This window comes from Anticarsia gemmatalis, chromosome Z, assembly GCF_050436995.1.
Source record: "Anticarsia gemmatalis isolate Benzon Research Colony breed Stoneville strain chromosome Z, ilAntGemm2 primary, whole genome shotgun sequence".
NCBI classification, from domain to species: Eukaryota; Metazoa; Arthropoda; class Insecta; order Lepidoptera; family Erebidae; genus Anticarsia; species Anticarsia gemmatalis.
This window is the reverse complement of record NC_134776.1, coordinates 3620409-3638746: the sequence shown is the minus strand read 5'-3', so window position 1 is coordinate 3638746 and position 18338 is coordinate 3620409. Positions and strand designations below refer to the sequence as shown.

At 35.2% G+C, this 18338-nt stretch overlaps 1 protein-coding gene across 1 annotated transcript in view; it reads left to right on the top strand.

The window, feature by feature from the left end:
- LOC142986139 (proton-coupled amino acid transporter-like protein acs) overlaps positions 1-11569 on the top strand; it is a 91111-nt gene extending 79542 nt beyond the window's left edge. The window contains exons 3-9 of the mRNA XM_076134423.1: positions 3770-4018; positions 5321-5471; positions 8238-8447; positions 8775-9047; positions 9706-9884; positions 10445-10614; positions 10870-11569. Of these exons, the coding sequence (XP_075990538.1) occupies positions 3770-4018; positions 5321-5471; positions 8238-8447; positions 8775-9047; positions 9706-9884; positions 10445-10614; positions 10870-11114 (1477 nt within the window). The 3' untranslated portion in view covers positions 11115-11569. The remainder of the gene's footprint in view (positions 1-3769; positions 4019-5320; positions 5472-8237; positions 8448-8774; positions 9048-9705; positions 9885-10444; positions 10615-10869) is intronic.
- The last annotated feature ends 6769 nt before the right edge of the window (positions 11570-18338 follow it).

Here is an 18338-nt window from a genome sequence, read left to right as displayed (position 1 = left end):
TTTGATACGTGCCCCACTGACGGTAGGTTATTGAAAAATTTGCAAGCGATATCGCAATTCCCGTTTTCCCTGAAGAATGAAATTCACAGGCACAAACTAATAGTGATTTTCAAAGCTTTGTCAAACTAATAAAATCTTTGTAAAATGTCAAAAGCGAATCTGTAAAAGAGTTATGGCATATTCAGGGAAATGTCACCGGTTACCGGTACTGTTCACTACAAAGGAACTTTGTTTTTTAAAAGTCTCGCTTCACTGAAATAAAGCGTCTTACTTAAATATCTAATGGTAAGTTTGTAGGAAAGGTTCTAGGAAAAATCGAACCACAGTAGTCCACACTTCTGCTGAATGACAAAAGCCTTAACAGCACAACAAATATATGAGCTTATAAAATTGCAAATAATGTTACTTAATATGAACCGCTTATGTACAGTCGTGAGGAAAATCTGTGTATCTTAGACTTAGTTTCAAAAAGCAAACGTTAAATTCAAAATCTAAAAGAAATACAGGAATTAAAATGCTCCGGTTAACATCGATCTTTTTGAAAATAATAACGAAAAAAGACTTTTTACTTTTTAGAGTACCGAACCACAAAATCGGCTTTGAAGAAACTACCATCTTATGTTAAAAAACGTTTATACTATAATTCCTGACCAGTTTCAAACTTGTTAAAATCTCAAAAAAATACTCATCAATGACAAAAATTAAGAAAATTCGCTTTCTGATGCTATTCGATGACTGAATTTGGGTGAACGTTCTCGGAGAATATACCAGTATCCAAACAAATCTACCTCAATGCAATGATAATTTCATATTGAAATCTGCCAAAAACGTTATATTCCAATATCCAAACGATTTACACAATTTCAACAGTTTACGGATATAGCAAAATAAAATGATTGATAAATTATTTTTTGACCTGGATTGAAACTGTTCACTAGTTTTAGGTCACTAACCTATCGTCCCCGGAATGCTTATTTCATTAGTTATTTGTTACTATTTATAATTATTAAATAAACTGTTTTCCTAAACCGTTTCTAGGAAGCGTATTAATGCACATACAATACTTTACGCAGCTTTAATAACTAAACATATTTGGAAGCTTTGATCTGCTATAGAGAATTGGTTAATGTGAAATGATTAATCATATATTATTTTAGTGGTATTGATTTGTAACATAAATTGGGTTATGATAAATTTATAATTCGGTTGATTCGTTAATATGTGGCAGACTGTCATGAATACTTCATATGAACTTAGGTCGATCTGGATTCTGGATTCGATCAAATCAACCCTTAGTAAGAGCGACACGTCCGGTCCGTCAACTTTGACGTACCTTTCCGCGCCCGACTGTACTTTGAGTAGAAGATAAAACTTAACCCTGTTTCTAAAACGGATTCATTTAAATTAGTAACGTAACATAGTATTATTTGCAAGTGCAGGATTTGTAAAAGTATTTCATAACATGTCAGTGCATTTCTGGACCGCAGAATGTCTTTGTGAGTTGTTTTAATAAAGTTTTCTTTGACTGAGCCATGCTTTATTAGAACCCTAGATATTACTTTAATGAGTATAACTGGGGCCTCCTCGTCCCTGTTTAATTAATTCCCGCTAAAGGATCCATGTTTTCTTTGAGTATTGCGTGCCGAAGTTGTAGGACTTATTGATATGAACTATATTTAATTCCTGGTATTCCTCGATGTCTCTTCGGCCATTGGAATGAGGTCACGCTCAGCTTTGTAGCATTTGTATAACTTTTTACCACGAACTTACGCAAATACAACCAGTACATACCTTTTCAATTCCTGATTCATGTTTTCATTTAATTTTTGCCTTCTACCGCAAAATACGTATTTCTCGATACTCATACTCGGTGCTGTAGCTGACTTCCGATTGGCAACTGTCGGTTAGAAGGTTCTTGGTAGACATCTAGCAGTTAGAAGCAGTAATGGAGTTCTCAGTATGAAAGAGGCTTGCACGAATTCTACTCTAAATATTTCCGAGATTGCAGAATATAGTTTCTTGAAATCTGGGAATAGGATCTAAATATATTAAAAATAACTGCGCTGATTTAAATAACGATAATAATATTAATTATAGATCAGTGCTAGTTTCAAATCCCTTTAATTATGTCCGGATATCAAGATAACATCAGAAACTTAACGTAGGAATATTGAAATGACCTGATTTCATAAAAATTTCTTCATCTTCTGACATTTATGAAGTTGACGTTGTAATCTAAGCTCTGAACTGGTGCAAGTTTTATAATGATCGTTTAGAAATAACTTATAGATGTCATACAAAAGTATTAATTGGAAGTATCAGAGTGTCTTGCTTAGATTTTTGCAGTCAGGCAACAACCCACGGAGTTATATATGTTTTACTCACTTGTACAGATGCTTTTATTGCTGATAAGTTTGAAGCCATAATTGATTATGGTGTAATTTTATTCTTGATTATTTTAATTACCTTTTATAAATAAATAACTTTTTGCTGTAATAGAAGTATATTTGATCACGGGTATTCAACTAACTCGATGCAGAAAATAGACAGACAGACTTTTGCATTTTGAGTAATATTAGTACGGTTTTTGAATAAACTGTTCATGTTGATTATGTATAGGTTATAGTAAGGTAGCTAGAAAATATTATGTCCTAATTTTCGAACTGAACTGGACTCGGGGCCTACTCCCTCCCTCATTTCGGAAGTGGGACCTTGCCCAGTAGTGGGACATAATTTTTTGGAATTGTAAATTATGTTTGGGCTTGTTAGGAAATATTTTCGTGACTTAGAATTTTAACGACGCGGTATTGTAATGGTGCGATGAAAACTGTTGCTTCGTTGTTCTACGCCGTATAGCGGGTTCAATTATCACACGCAACAATATTTTCATCTACGAGTTTTTTTTGGATTTGATCATTGTGGAATATTACATTAATTATATAATGAAAATTTCTTATTCTTACAATTGTTAAACTTTTACGAAGGTTGAATAAATGGTTTAGGAAAAGTTATCTAGTTTATATTTTACAGACCACACGGTTTTTTTAGTATGTACTAAGATTAATAAAATTCTAGTTCTAGTATATAGATAGAGCTTCAAAAATATTCAAACATTAGATAGAAATTTACTGTTGCTATCCGAATATGTGTAACTAACAGTGAATCCAAGAGGTCATAGGTTCGATTTTCGGCTCGAGCGATTGTTATTAGGTTTTCCAATTCCTGATGGAATATTCTCTGTACCGTAGTTTGAGAGAAACAGACGTTCACGTGTAGTTCAATATGTTTCTGCTTCTTCGAATATTACAGGTGCGAAGTAATTTAATTATTTATAACATATAATGCTTTGACCCGTTGTAATATTTACAATGATTAATAAAGTATAATATTGACTGCACGTTGAGCGAGCTGGATAAGTAGGTCACCTCCCCACTAGCGCCGCCACGCCCTGGGTAACGGGAAAATAGTTCTTGAAAAATACGCTAGGGGTGCTGATTTCGGTACAAACGTTTTCGTTAACTATTTGATTGTCATTATCGTAAAAAATGGTGCTTGTTATATCCGAAAGTGCAGGCAGAAGTGTAAAAAACATTACGGAATAAACAACGTTAGCTTAGGGCGAGTTTATTGCCATATATCAGCTATAATAATATAATAACAGAAATTCGAAAACCCAATAGCACGACCCAGAAATTGAACCCGAGACCTTGCATCCGTATTCTCGCACGGAGGCAATTGTCACATCATTGACGTTTTATATTTGTTACAGAGTTATCACCGGGGAGGAAACTTCGGGCCCCGGCTCCAGCAGTGAGAGTAGTACAAATGGGAATGGGAGTAGTAACGGTACTACTTCAAGCACTACCGGGACCAATGGGTCTAATGTGATGAACATCTATTCGCTGTTCCACAAGATACACCTCGAAGACCCTGAGGAGGTGGATCGCTCCAAGAACAAAAAGACGGATAAGGAAGCCGAGCCAGTTGATGGCCATCATCAGGTGTCGCACCCCACATCGTAAGTACTTATTACATACCTTACTATACCCGCGGTTTTGACCGCGTGATGAGTACAAAATCGTCTGTATTGATACAGGTCTTAAACTAACTGCTTTACAAAATTAGACGAAATCTGTTAAGTAGTTTTGGCGTCGATCGAAAATTCAAAGAAAATATCCGCATTTTTGTAACATTAATAAGATGTAAGATTCTAGAACCCAAAACATGTTAACATGTTGGTGAAAGCGGCTTCACATTGACAGCATTGCCATCTACCGGCGTCCGGCACCATTCGTTTTTAAATAATCCAGAAAACTATTGAAATATACACACAAAAAATAATAAAAAAATCGGTCAAAGGTACAAAGATGAACTTGAACTTATGAACTTTAGTTAGGCCAGAGCGGGATTTTAACTCTTTAGGTATCAAATACAAGCGGGACTATTGTCGATCCACCAAAAACATTTGCTAAAATATGTATATGTTGTTGAAAAATAACTCTAGTACCAGCAGTTGAATAAAAAAGCTCTAATAATTGTCTAAAATAACGAGAATACGTTTTAATCCTTGGAAACCGGGACACAGTTAAACTTGCACTGTATAAGACAGGCTTGACACAGATAACAAATTGACACACATAGCAATTTACAACGGCTATCGAAACCTTAGCGATGACTGTTATAAATACCTGTTGGTTCAGATCACAGACCAAATTTCGACTTGCCAAAGATCCATTTGTAGAACGTTAATTGGTTTCTCGGTTTATCGGAAAGTTCATTGAGGTAATGAAGTATTTCGCTAGACAATGAATAAACGGAACACACTTCGTCAGTTACCTTGCACGTAAAGGGAGACTTTGTACTCGGTAATTGTAATGACCATGTTATATTATGTTATCGAAGCGATAATGGATGCATGTGATCGGCACGCCAAAGATCACAAAAACATAAAATATTCTTACTGCAGAATCCTTATACTTTTTCAGGATAAATTAAAGTTCCGATCTTTCCATAATTACATATTTGAATAATAATAAATATGTGATAATAATTGTACTATGAAGCTCCATCAAAGCCCATTGACCACTGAATAAAAGTTATTACATACGCGGCTAGCGCGCTACAGTGGCGCCACAGTTTTCTCATGCCGCCGGTCGAAAGCGCTCTAAGCATTGAAACTAACTTTAAGTCGAAAAAACTTATCTAGCAACGAGGAAATGGCTATATTTCCGCCCACCCGTGAAAAAATAACAGAAAACTCGGATATAGTACTAGTATAGTGAATATATTATCGAAAATCTACAGCTTATTCTTTTCTTAGCTACTCCGACACCCTTCTTCACCTCTTCCGCGGTAACATCGGTTCCGGCCTGCTTGCTATGGGAGATGCTTTCAAGAACGGAGGGATCATCTTTGCTCCGATCATGACCATCCTTCTCGGCGTCATCTGCGTTCACGCCCAGCATATCCTGGTAAGTTAGTCTTAAGCACTAAAACTTTGATCTACTTGTTTAAAAATGTATTACAGATATCGTTTTGCAAAGGGGAAAGTTTATCGCTTCGTAAAATATTTTTTATGTACTTCAACTTCATTGTCAGATGAAAACAGAAAAGTTAAATAAAAAATTTTGATTCTAAAAATTTTGCCTGTGGACGGTTTGCGAACAGGTTTCCAAAAACTTTTGCTCAAACAGTTTATGCCTCTACATGGAAAAATTGTTACACATTTCGTAAAAGGGCGTTGCAAACGTCATGAAGTGCCTCGTGTGTCCAGTTTGAGATGTAGTTCACGTTATTCTACGCTTCTATTAAAATCTATGCAAATATGATTGTGTTAAAGTCCGCTCGGCCACATATCTCGGAACACTGTGTAGAATCATTTTACTGAATCAGTAGAACAATAACGCTCGTGGTACCTTCACGTGAATTGAATACCTTACACCTGAACCGTTTTTAGCTTTGTGGAAACTAGATTTTACTTACGTGTGGCTCGTGTAGAGTGTTTCGATGGTAGAGATTGAGTAACTGTTGTATCCCGGAATGGTAAATCTTTGACCCGGATTTAAGAGAGATATTTTCCGAGATGAAATTGTTTATAACTATATAGACGATAAGTAGAAAGAGTGAGACAGACCGACAGAGAAAGTTTAGTTTTTAGGTATCCTATGTAATCTATGTATGGGCTGAATAAACAGCAGAAGTAGCAGTTTTATCGTTGGACCCGTAACGAATTATTTGATTTCAAATCCAAAAATATCCTGACCTAATTAAAATGTAGGTAATACGTAATACTGGCAAATAGTCCCAGTTCAATCGGACGGTGACCTATTGGCCTAGCATTTACATTACCAATAGTATTGCGTAGATGGACAGTCCGCGTTTACCTATAATGATGTTATCATCACGACGGGTATTACCGGGATACACTGCCTATATATTTTGCTATTTTGGGAACCTGGTTGCTACGCTAGATTTTCTGTTTGATGTTCTACTGACCTAATTCAACTGGTGGATAGGATTGTTACAGATAGAGGTTTGATAGGCCTATACTGACCGCAATGGGAACTTTGCATACCTTCTCAGTATAAGTCTAAGTTATAGGAGTAGCTAAGTTTCCTGCCACTAGTATCCTAGCATAGTGTAAAGAACTGAAGCGCGCTTTTTTATAGTCTGTATTACCGAGTGTTTGTTGTAACTTGTAAATGTTCTTGCGAATGACGCTAGGGGCGCTGATAGGTTTTAATACAGAATGTGTAGATAAATATTCGGTTGTCGACAGTTGATTGTTATAGGAAATTATTTCTCTGTTTCTTATTGTTAGTTGCAAATACTTTAACATTTTTAACGCGGTAGTGGCTCACGACTCACGACTATTGTAATAAAATAAGATTATTAGGAATATTCTGAGTCGGAATTTGAACTTTAATGGAAGGCTGCTTTATGACATTTTTCAGCAACTGATAATAAAATGATATAAATGTGATGTGATGACTTGAAATTTTTCAAATTTACATTACCAATAGTAGACTTAATTTTTTTTAATTTCAAGTCAGAAACAGATTGAGCCCTTGACGACTTGTTTAGGGGATGAAGATTTTCTTAGCGGAAATAGAAAAATGTTTATACAACGAAAATATTTTTTTGACTTTTTATATCGTTTGTTATCGCTTACTATTTCTTGTTCTTAAACATTGTGATAAAGGTTTGCATACCTAAGAGTTCTATAAAGCATTTCCTGGGGTAGGCAATGTCTTAAAATTCACTTGGCCAGCGTGATAGATAAAGTCCTAGCTCCTCTTTCAATCTCAAAAGACCCTTGCCCAGCAGTGGGACAGTAAAGGGTTATCAAGATTTTTTGGTCTATTAACCTCTTCTTTAAAGCTTTAAAGGCTCATATTAGTAGTACGTGTTGATATGACCGCGTATCGAATCCACGAGCTACAAGCCGACTCTTAACAACTGAGCAGCTGTTGCTTAGCCATATTGTACGGCATGGAAACTAACCTGTTGCCGCAGCTTGTTGCTCATTGCGTGGAGAGCAATCAAATTATATTATTATATCGTTTGACTTTATGAGGCGCCCATAGCCAGTTGCGCTCACCGGTCGGTAAACGATCTGTGGGTTAAGCAACCCCTGGCGCGGTCATTCCGTAGATGCGTGTCCGCACAGTGGTATTTGAGCTGGGCGTCTCCGTGCTTCGGAGGGCACGTAAAAAGTCGGTCCCGGCTGTTGTCACTAAGATAACAGTCGTTAAGCCACGTCAAAGGCCTTCGGGCGGCTTGAATCACTTTAACACACCAATGACTTTTCAATGTTAAGTGTATAAGAAATAATTGTTACTTATTTTTGATGATTTTTTTTTATAAAAGCAGTAGCCATTAATTTTGTGTGGTTTTTTTATAGGCGCGTAGTTATTTTTGGTCGTAATCAAGGTACCATTATGTTTTGGCCGGGGAAATGAAATACAATCGGCGCGCGTACATATAACGCTATTTGGTTGGTGTCTAGAGTTCGATTTCCTAGCGTGAAAAATGTAAAAATTTAATTTCACATTGAGAAAATATCAGGCCGGTATTATCGGCCGGTTAAAGACTCGAGTCAAACTAGACTTCTGTCAAAAATCAGCAGCTAAACCGAATTCTATGAGAGTAGCAAGTGGCAATCTTAAATGTGACAAATAGTCTATTCTATGCTAAGAGAGTAGCAAGTGGCAGACTAAAATACGTATTTTTTCCAGCTGAACTGCTCCGACATCATGCAAAAGATTAACGGCAGCTCAAAGCACCCAGGATTCGCCCATACTGTTTACTTGGTTTTCGCTCACGGCCCCCATAACCTCAGGAAATTCGCTAAGCCCATGAAGGTCATAGTTAACGCATTCCTGTGCATTACCCAGCTGGGCTTCTGCTGCATTTATATCGTATTTATCGCAAACAATATTAAACTGGTAAGTCTCTTATGATATTGATTTATTTTATAATTTCGTAATAAATTTAAGAAAAGCCCACCCACCCTTGAAGTGGGACAGAAACGTGTTACAAATATAATATTATGGAAATATTGTTATGGAAACATTCATTTTATTTTTAACAATCTTAGTCGCTACATATTTCATTCATAATTTAAGATTTTTTTAATTGTTTAAGTACATGTTAATCTTACCAATAGGTAATATTTTATTCTGAACTCACGACCTCTCGATGTAATCCACTGCGCCATGGACGCCGTCTATGATGAAGTCGGCAAAAAAAAAATAATTTACATTTATTTACAGATTGCTGATGCCTATCAAGTTTACTTTGAGCTGTCTATTCACATGGTGTTTGTGGTAGTACCTGTACTGGTGGCATGCATGATTCGAAACCTCAAGTACCTGACTCCTCTTTCCACCATGGCTAACCTCTTCATGGGTGTCGGTCTGGCCATCATCCTTTACAAGGCTGCGCAGGATCTTCCTCCCATCAGCGAGAGGAATTATATCGCTAGCATTCACCAACTGCCCCTGTTCTTTGGAACCGCTGTCTATGCTTTCGAGGGCATCGGACTGGTAAGTAACACAATTGTATTTCGTCTGCTATACAGTCAACCCGGGTAACTTTGAATCATTTGGGTAACATTGAACGTGGGAATTTGAACTAGTTTCGATTGTTTTTTCATATGAAACCAACACACTTGATAAAAGTTTGCAAAACTAAAATAAACCTTTATCAATTGAAAAAATAATCGAAACTAGTTCAAATTCCCACGTTCAATGTTACCCAAATGATTCAAAGTTACCCAAATTGACTTACACGAAGGTGCAAAATACTTCACTGCTTTATTTGTTGGTCCCTTGTTTTTTGTTTTGTCGTATGGTTAGTATATATAGTCAACCTAGTGTCAAAGTTGTTCAAGCTGCCTGAGGGACTTTGACATGGCTTAACGACCGTTGTCTTAGTAGACAACGGCTGGGACCGACTTTTTACGTGCCCTCCGAAGCACGGATATCCCAGCTCAAACACCACTATGCGGTCACCCATCTATGGAATGACCGCGGCAAAGGTTGCTTAACCCACAGATTGTTTAACGACCAGAGAGTCCCTTTATAATTTGAAATAACCAACCAAAATTAAGATATAACATATTGGACGGTACCGAAACATACTTTAAGCAGTCACAAACAGATGCCATATTTGAATTATATTGATACCTATCTTTGTTACTAGGTGCTGCCCCTCAAGAATGAAATGCGCAACCGGGAAGAGTTCCAGAAGCCGTTTGGTGTTTTGAACGTGGGTATGGTGGTTGTTGGCACAATCTTCATAACGGTGGGCTTCCTCGGATACCTTCGCTGGGGAGAAGACGTTGGCGGTAGCGTTACATTGAACTTGGACTCGACTGAGACGTAAGTCTTGTGCCTACTAACTTGTTATTTCCCTTACAGTTAAAACGGGGTTATGTTTTCACTCCTGGTTCAGTACTATCAGTAGTAACGTATCAATATTTGAATTACTCGAAACTATTTTGCTTGAAAAAACACAGTATATATTCATATGGAAGTTCCTACTTACATTAATTTATTTTTCAGATCGACTAAAATTACATAAAACCAGTTAATTTTTACTAAAATTAAGTTGTTTCACCCCAGTTTGAGACTATGAGCGCCATCTGTTGAGTCAGACTTAAACTAACAACCGTTTAAGTTCAATCTTTATCCGCTAGGTGGTGCTACATGCACGAACAGTGCTTAAAATAAACTTACTATTAAGTTTACATAAAAACACTTGGTAACTCTAGAAAATATATATGATCTCTGGCCTTAACTATGCAAAGTTATAGACACATTGTCTCTAATTATGCAGCCATCTAATGGCTAAAGAAAGCCATTAGATGGCTATTAGTACTGGAGTTAGTTAAATGGAGTAACAATAAAACGCAGGTATAATATTAAATTGTTTTCTCCAGCATGAGCAAGGTGGTCCAGTCGCTCATCTCGCTGGCGATTCTCTTCACCTACCCGCTGCAGTTCTACGTGCCCGTCGCCATCACCTGGCCAGCCATCCGCAAGCGTTTCGCTACCGACTGTACCCACTTCAAGGAGCTGATGTACCGCGCCTTCTTGGTTCTGGTCACTTGTAAGTATACTCCTAACTTCGAAAATCCTTGATGGTAGTGTAACTTCATAAAAGAAAAATTTAATTTGTTAAGTTTAGCGTCCTCTCGAAATTCTTGACAACTTTTTTCAAAGATATATAAATACACATAAAATAGGGTCCTTTTTTGTTCCAAGGCGTTAAAATCTTAAATGATTATAGACAGAGCAACATATTAATGTCAAACTTAACACTTGTGATGTCAATAAAACTAAAACTTGAAAATTATTGTTACAGACGTCCTGGCTGAAACCATTCCCAACTTGGGCCTGTTCATCTCCCTGGTCGGCGCCGTGAGCAGCACCGCCCTTGCGCTAGTCATACCGCCCTTGATTGAGCTCGTCCACACTTGCACCACCATCGAAGGGGTCTCCAAGTTCATGTGGGTCAAGAATATATTCATCATGTCCGTGGGAATGTTCGTGTTCCTGACTGGCACCTACCAGAGCATTGCGGCCATCGTGTATGCCTTCAGTGGCTAAAGAGTTACAACATTGACGAATTAAATTATTATGTCCGATTAAGTATTTAAGTTATTATATTTAAGTTAAGCTTAAGTTCCAGTTACCAAATTATCTCATTAAGTATCCGTCGTATTGTTTCGACATGTTGTATTATATAAGTTAAGTGTACTGTTGTTTTTCCTCTAGATTTTAATGATTTATTGAGGCTATTATTAGTTGTCTCCCAGTTTGAAGTGAAGGTGGTTGACTCACTGGTCAGTAGATCGAGTGAAGCATTTTTGACGCGGCTTGCTTTTAGATGGGCAGCCGTTTAGTAGTGATTCGGTCTCCGACCGATTTTTTCTCTCTCTCTCTATCGTAGTTAGATTACAAGATCAGGTTATTACTAAGGTCATAATGTAATCTGTAGATTCTATTTCAATGTCTGGCAAATAAAATATGATAATCAATAAATTTTTTCCTCGACAAATTTGGTCAAGTGTTTATTTATTTATCTCCTCACACTTACCCTTTGACACACACGAAAACTAAGAAAAGAGAAACTAAGAAAACTCATAGGAAGTCACAGCTGTGGGAGTAAATAACTTTTGAAAACTAACTTTATCTAAAATTCAAACTTGCCACAACACGGTAATACTTATTGTAAATATTTTCTTAGACATTTACTGAAGCTATATTCGTGAGTAGACGACGTAGATTTTAAACACAGTGTCTGTAAAATAAGCTACAATCATCGAATTAATTATGTACATTCTACGAGAATGCTACGATCGCTCTACGCGGCTACGAAAACTACACTCGCTACGAACGTCTACGAATTCAATGTGATCCCATAGGCAAAATAATTAAAAGAAATGGTAGTAAGTAGCTAACTTTCGTAATAATACCTACTTATTATAATTGGGTATTTACGTAAGGTATTAATTAGTTCCAAAAATAAAAGGATTTAGAATGAGTCATAATAATTTATTGACTTACGGCCCCTATACTTAGGATGTTACTTTTGATGAAGAAACTGGCGTTCATTTTTCTTACATTTCAATTGATCACTGATTATGTAGTTAGCTAGTCTTCATCCTGGTTTGAATCATAGTCTGACTCAGGAGGTCTGTAAATAAAGGTTTTTTCTTAAATGTGTCATATGCGTGGTTTTATAATGACACTAAAAAATATAGAGAAAGGTCTGCAAAACCTGTTCATATAGAGATCTATGAGAAATTTAAAGCACTATATAACAAGCAAACCCATTACCGCCGTAGTTAAACTTTGTAAAAACACATTTTCAAAGAGAAATGATTTATATTATAAGGCATATTTATATTATTTTGTAAAAAAGTAACAAAAAACTTACAGAATAATGCACTCTCCTTTGATGTAAGTAAAGCCTTGGGGACATATGAGAGACCCACTGGCTCCAGTTCCGAAACAAAAAGGAAAAATCAAGAACAATGTCATTAGTAATATACTGTGAAACATTTTGAGCACTGTCACATACACAGGGTGTTGGGCAGAATCTTGTCCAAACGATACGTTCAACACTGTTGTTACCATTCAACTGCTAAACGTTCGTACCATTCAACTTAAATTTTGGACTCAGCGTTTTCGTAGATAGGATACTATGATTTTTTTGAGAACAAAAAAATTGTAACGGGGTGAATCCTTATGAAGAAGACATAAGGTTATAATTTTTTTTCCACAGCCCGTTCCCGACCTAAGATCACTCGTAAATTATTTTATCCTTTCATTTTTGTTATATTTCCATCCTTATTCAAAAGGTTTCACCTGTTACTATTTTTTTGCACATTTTAAAGGCACTGGACTAAACATAGCGATGTTTACGCATTTACTTAAAGTTTCGTGACACATAGCACATCAATACAAAGAGTATCAATTTGACGAACACTAGTTGTTAACTGAGATACACAATACAGAGCAGTTATTGTCGCGAGTGAAGCGACAAATATCCCACGATACGACGCACGGCTCATTGCTAAAGAGCGCAAGACCGAATCAGACATGTCGCGTCCTTATTCCTTGTTGTTGAGATTGATACTTTATCACACTGTAGAGCTATTTTTAACTATAGGGTGCCGGATATCGAGCGTTTAAAATAAGTTCCTGCAGAAAACGCTAGGAGCGCTGATCTAATTTCTCACAAAATTTTGTCGATAGCGTAGTAGAAAATAACTCCGCTATTGGCGTTCAAGTATACAGAAAGCCGTTTCCCACTGGCGTTTCTAACCGGCGTGCCTCATTATCTTATTACGCGCATAGGCTTATTTACTTCTTTGTCCATCTTAAAAGCGTTTTATAAATACTTGCAGTGGTTTCGGAGGTGACTCCCAACATAAGAAAATGTGCAAGTCTCTAGTAAGTTGCAACCGAGATCGGCTCCCAGTTATTACTAACGCTATGTGGGTAGAAGCACTTGTCCAATAAAAAAGCAATACCATTTATCATCTTACTAATACACTTTTGATTGGTGTTGGTCTTGATTTAAAAGTTATTTACGAAGAGAGCCATAGCTATAGAATGTATGGCGGTCATTCAGGCTACAGTATACCTGTGGGCTGTGCAGGTCCGAGCGTGTCTGTAAATAATCCTGTGCCGTAGCGCGATTTACTACCAGTAAAGGGTTTTAACAACCGACTAGCTGTTGATAAATTTTTCTATGAACAGATGATCGGCGACCATAGCGAGTGCCGTAGAAACTAAGGTAAGGAAGGTAAGGTTAGGAACTAAGGAGATATTCGATAGTACAGACTGTAGAAAGTCCTGCTATTGTTTTTAGAACAGTAAATCTTGCGCAGGTAACCTCTCCGGTAGACCGAAGCGTGTACGACGATAAATTATAGAAGAAGGATCAATCAAGAATAAAAACATAAAAATATATAGTTTTCAATTTATTTATATTCCAAAAATACAGTTACACCACGAAATAAATTAAGTTTTACAAAACTGGACACGTTAAACAAAGTGTTTATAACTTGTCAAATGATAATCATTTCATTTAGAGCATATTTGTTCGCGTAAAGAAATTGTGTGAGTACATCAAAATTATACTTTTATATTTGCACACAGAATAAGTACATATTAATATAATTGCGCGGAAAAGACTAGAGACTGAGGGTTTTGTAGACATTGATGTTTTATCACTTTTAGTTGAAAACAACCCCGTAATTTCAGTGCTGTCTAACACTCAGTAAAACAAAGCAAGGTTAGAACTAAGGCCGACTTGGTATTTTCTTTTTCGACTTTATCAATACACGTTATTCGTATTATTTGGCCTTTGTAATTATTATCAGTAAGCATCTGTTTTGCTGTTAACAAGTCTACTCTCTTTCATACAAAAACACTCAGTCTGTAAGTGAAACTGCGAAATTATACACATTAGAAATGCACGGAGATAATTTAACATAAAATTTATACAACATTAAAATGCATACATGTCCTATTATATTTAAATATATTTTATACAGAACAATGAGATAAACTTAGTAACTAAAATATAATAAATTAGTGTGATCATAATACTATTGCACGTGGTTAAGACATAGGCCAAGTGATGCGAAATTAAATTTACAAATATTAGATAAAGGAGAAAAAATGCTGTAATTTATTTAGTTAACGGCAAAATAATGGTAATTTCTTCTCAAACCAAAATATAGTATAAGTATTTTCGAGAATTTTCAATTAAAAAGTTGAGTTTTCTAACGTCTTTTGAAAACAAACAATATAAGGTGTAAGAATTCATCTTGATTACAATTTACTTTTAAAATATTTTGATTTATTCGACCAATATACAGCAGTACCAAAAAAAGAGAACGTTCGTTTGATTTCAATAAAACAAATAAAAATAATACCAAACATGTAAAGCACATAACATATTTTTACGCGTTTCATTAGCAGACATGAAAAAGGAACCAATACTTGGTATTTTCGCCATACAAAAAAAATGTGCTGAGTAGCAAATTATTCTGTCTACACCGTTTATATAAAGAAAGACTAAACCTATTAATATCTAATTTTAATAAAATACAATAAAACAAGCACACGTTTGTACTGAACAATAAATACCGAAATTGTAAGTTACTTAAGTTGTATACAACATGGACTTATAAACTAATTTTTATAATACTGTTTAAGTGAACATCGTCAATCTTTACAAGCAAATTTTTAAATTGCTTATGAAAGAATATTTGAATAATATATAACGTGTATTATACCTTACACCTGAATATTCTAAGTAAAATGTAGTAATATACATATTATATTTCACACTACATATTTGAAGTCTGTTTACGCAGTTTTTAACGCATTTCCTTAACTTAGGGAATATGATTACAATATTTATAACACTAAGTATAAACTAGTAAATTAAGATTTTTAATTTTACAAAACGTATTTTACATAAACCGCTTGGCGATCGGTAGTACGCCCAAGCCTGTCTAAACTAACTACCTAATCATAATATTGTTTTCACTTCAAAAGTTTCACTTTCAATCCTGACGAGCCGATATCAATAAATTTTAAATTTATTGAATTGATACGGTTTTCAAGAACTTAAATAAATCCAAAAATATTTCACAGCTCATACATCTCACTTTCAATCACATTATACCGATAAGTACATTTTCACCGTGTATCGCACTTTCTAAAGTCAATTTAGTTGACTATTTTCATAGAAACATAATTTTGTAGAAATTCTGTCTACACCTAATCAGTTTTGGGTAACAAATACATGTAGAGAACCGTAAGTATACAGTTTTATAGTAAATTCAGACAATTATCGTTTAAACTATAGGTATTGCAGCCAAAAAAGTATGGTCTACCATCCAACGATTAATGGGAATTCAACTAAGCCAAAATCCAAATTTCTAAACACGTTTTGGCAAATACTAAAGTTTAGCCTTTTCTCGTTCATAAGAAACGTTAGAGCCGGGGTCAAATCTTTTGAAAATAATGCGTTAAGAAGTAAAAAGGGGCTAAAACTAACATAAAACAAAATAAATTAGCTTTAAAAATAACTAAATATTGCCCCGAAACGAATACCGCCAAATAAATATTAGTAAAATCATTTTATTGATCAATTCTCAGTTAAATTACTTAGGCACTGAGAATTTATTAAAATCAAACAACAGGCGGACGTTATAAAGAATTAAACATAGTTATACATTCACTAGAACTTATTAAGAGCAATTTTAAAACGCTCCCGTAGTTTATTATATAGGAACCAGCTTTCGTTCTCCGACAAACATGGGCAAGAGACGAATTTAAGCAGTTGTTTAAGTAATTGTATTTGCTAGTAAGGTAGACAAAACGGCCTAATGAGAGCCTGTCTATTCCTTTATGAGCGATTAAGGAAACATAAAGTTACAACTTCGAAAAGATAAATTAATTAGAGTTTACACGATCAAGCGTAATGTTAGGAAAGACTTGATATAAATAACGTAAGGTAATAAAATTTAATTCAGATACTTTCGTATTCGTAAGTTAATAGTGAATGTATAGCCTTTAATCCGCGAAGTATATCCTTAAACTAGTAATAATATAGTTATTGACTCTCCGAAAGTAGGGATTACTTTAGGACAAGAGTGTCCACAAAAGCAACCTGTTTCGAACCAAGGATGTTATGGACATGAAGATTCCTATTACAATTTCGCCATTTTTGTGTGAAATATTAGGCATTTTTTTCTAATGTTTCCAGATTATTGGAATTATATGATATAGACACTTATTGAGTTGTATTTATATATTTTTTGCATATCGTTAAATTATACCAGGTAGAAACCGCATAATATTTTTATTATATCATTCTATTATTTTTTGTGGGGTCCATAAAAGCCTTGCTTCAAAATTTTCGTTATAGATCTCAATAGAGATTACTAAGTTGTTAATTTACGAGTTAGCTAATAGACCAGCATGTTTGACACTTATTTGATTATTTTCGAAAATATACAGAACTGTAAGTTAAAAAGACATTAAGATGAAACTCCCGGTCATCGCGCGACGACGACGTTTACGAATTTTTTTTAAATGAAGAAGTAATATTAGGTTAACATTAATTTTGATTGTATACATGCTGCTAGTCTCATTACCTTTTAAAAAATAGTTCATCTGAATCAATGACTAAAATATAGTGTTTCTAACCTAACATAGCATATTCTATTCTACATCTTATACTACCAATAAATAAACCGATACACTTAACTCCAATATATAAAAAGTGAGAAATATTACAACGAAATAAATAATTAAAATTAGAAGAAAATTTCGTAAATTGTAGGAGTAATTAAAGTCAAGGGGAAAATGTAATAATACTCGAATAAATAATATATAAAACAGTAATACGTATAAACATATCGGAATTATAAAGTAGACAATTCTATATTTATCTCTCTCTCTGTCCATGTATATGAGAGAGAGGATTTTTACTACAATCGCACTTTTTTGTCTCTCCAAAGTATATATTCACTATAAGTCTAAATAGGCAGCTTCTCAAATAAAAAGTATTTAATATACTTTGTTTATAAATAAAACAAAATTTTGGTTTTATGAAATGTGAAGCTAAAGCACTGTGTACAAAGATTTTTGTGTTCAAACCCAACTAGCACACAAGCGCTATAACAAGCTGCACAATGGCCGGTTAAAGGATTTTTATAACGCCTTAGGCTCCTTAGTAAGAAGTATAGTGGTTCTATAAGCGGCTACAGATCTCTTGTAGCGTCAAATAGGCCCATACTGTCCAGCTTATAGCTCGACATTGGATCTACAGTGGTCGTAAATAGTAATTATAATAGTACGTAGTATAGTAGTAATACAGGAGCGCTAAAATAAGATGAAGGTGGTATAATCGCGCTACAAGAGCTTTTTCGCAGCTTCGTGGCGCTTACCAGCTGTTGTACAGAGGTGGTTAGCGCCACGAGGGTTCGAAAAAGCTCTTGCAGCGCGATTATACCACCTTTACCTTATTTTAGCGCTACTGTGTAACGGTTATAAATGCTAACGCTCTAAATTAGTAATATGGTCGGTTTATTATGGTGTAAACTAAATATATTTTTTTAAAATGAATCATCAGTGACAAATGAGGAGACATTTTATTTTTACGGATGGGATTATTAAAATAACAGGTAGTCTATCGCTTTTATTTCTTTGTGTAAGTGATATGAAAGTGCGAGTTCCAGTTTGCTGTCAATATATATGTATATTATCGTCAATATTTTCATGCGCCCTCAAAATATT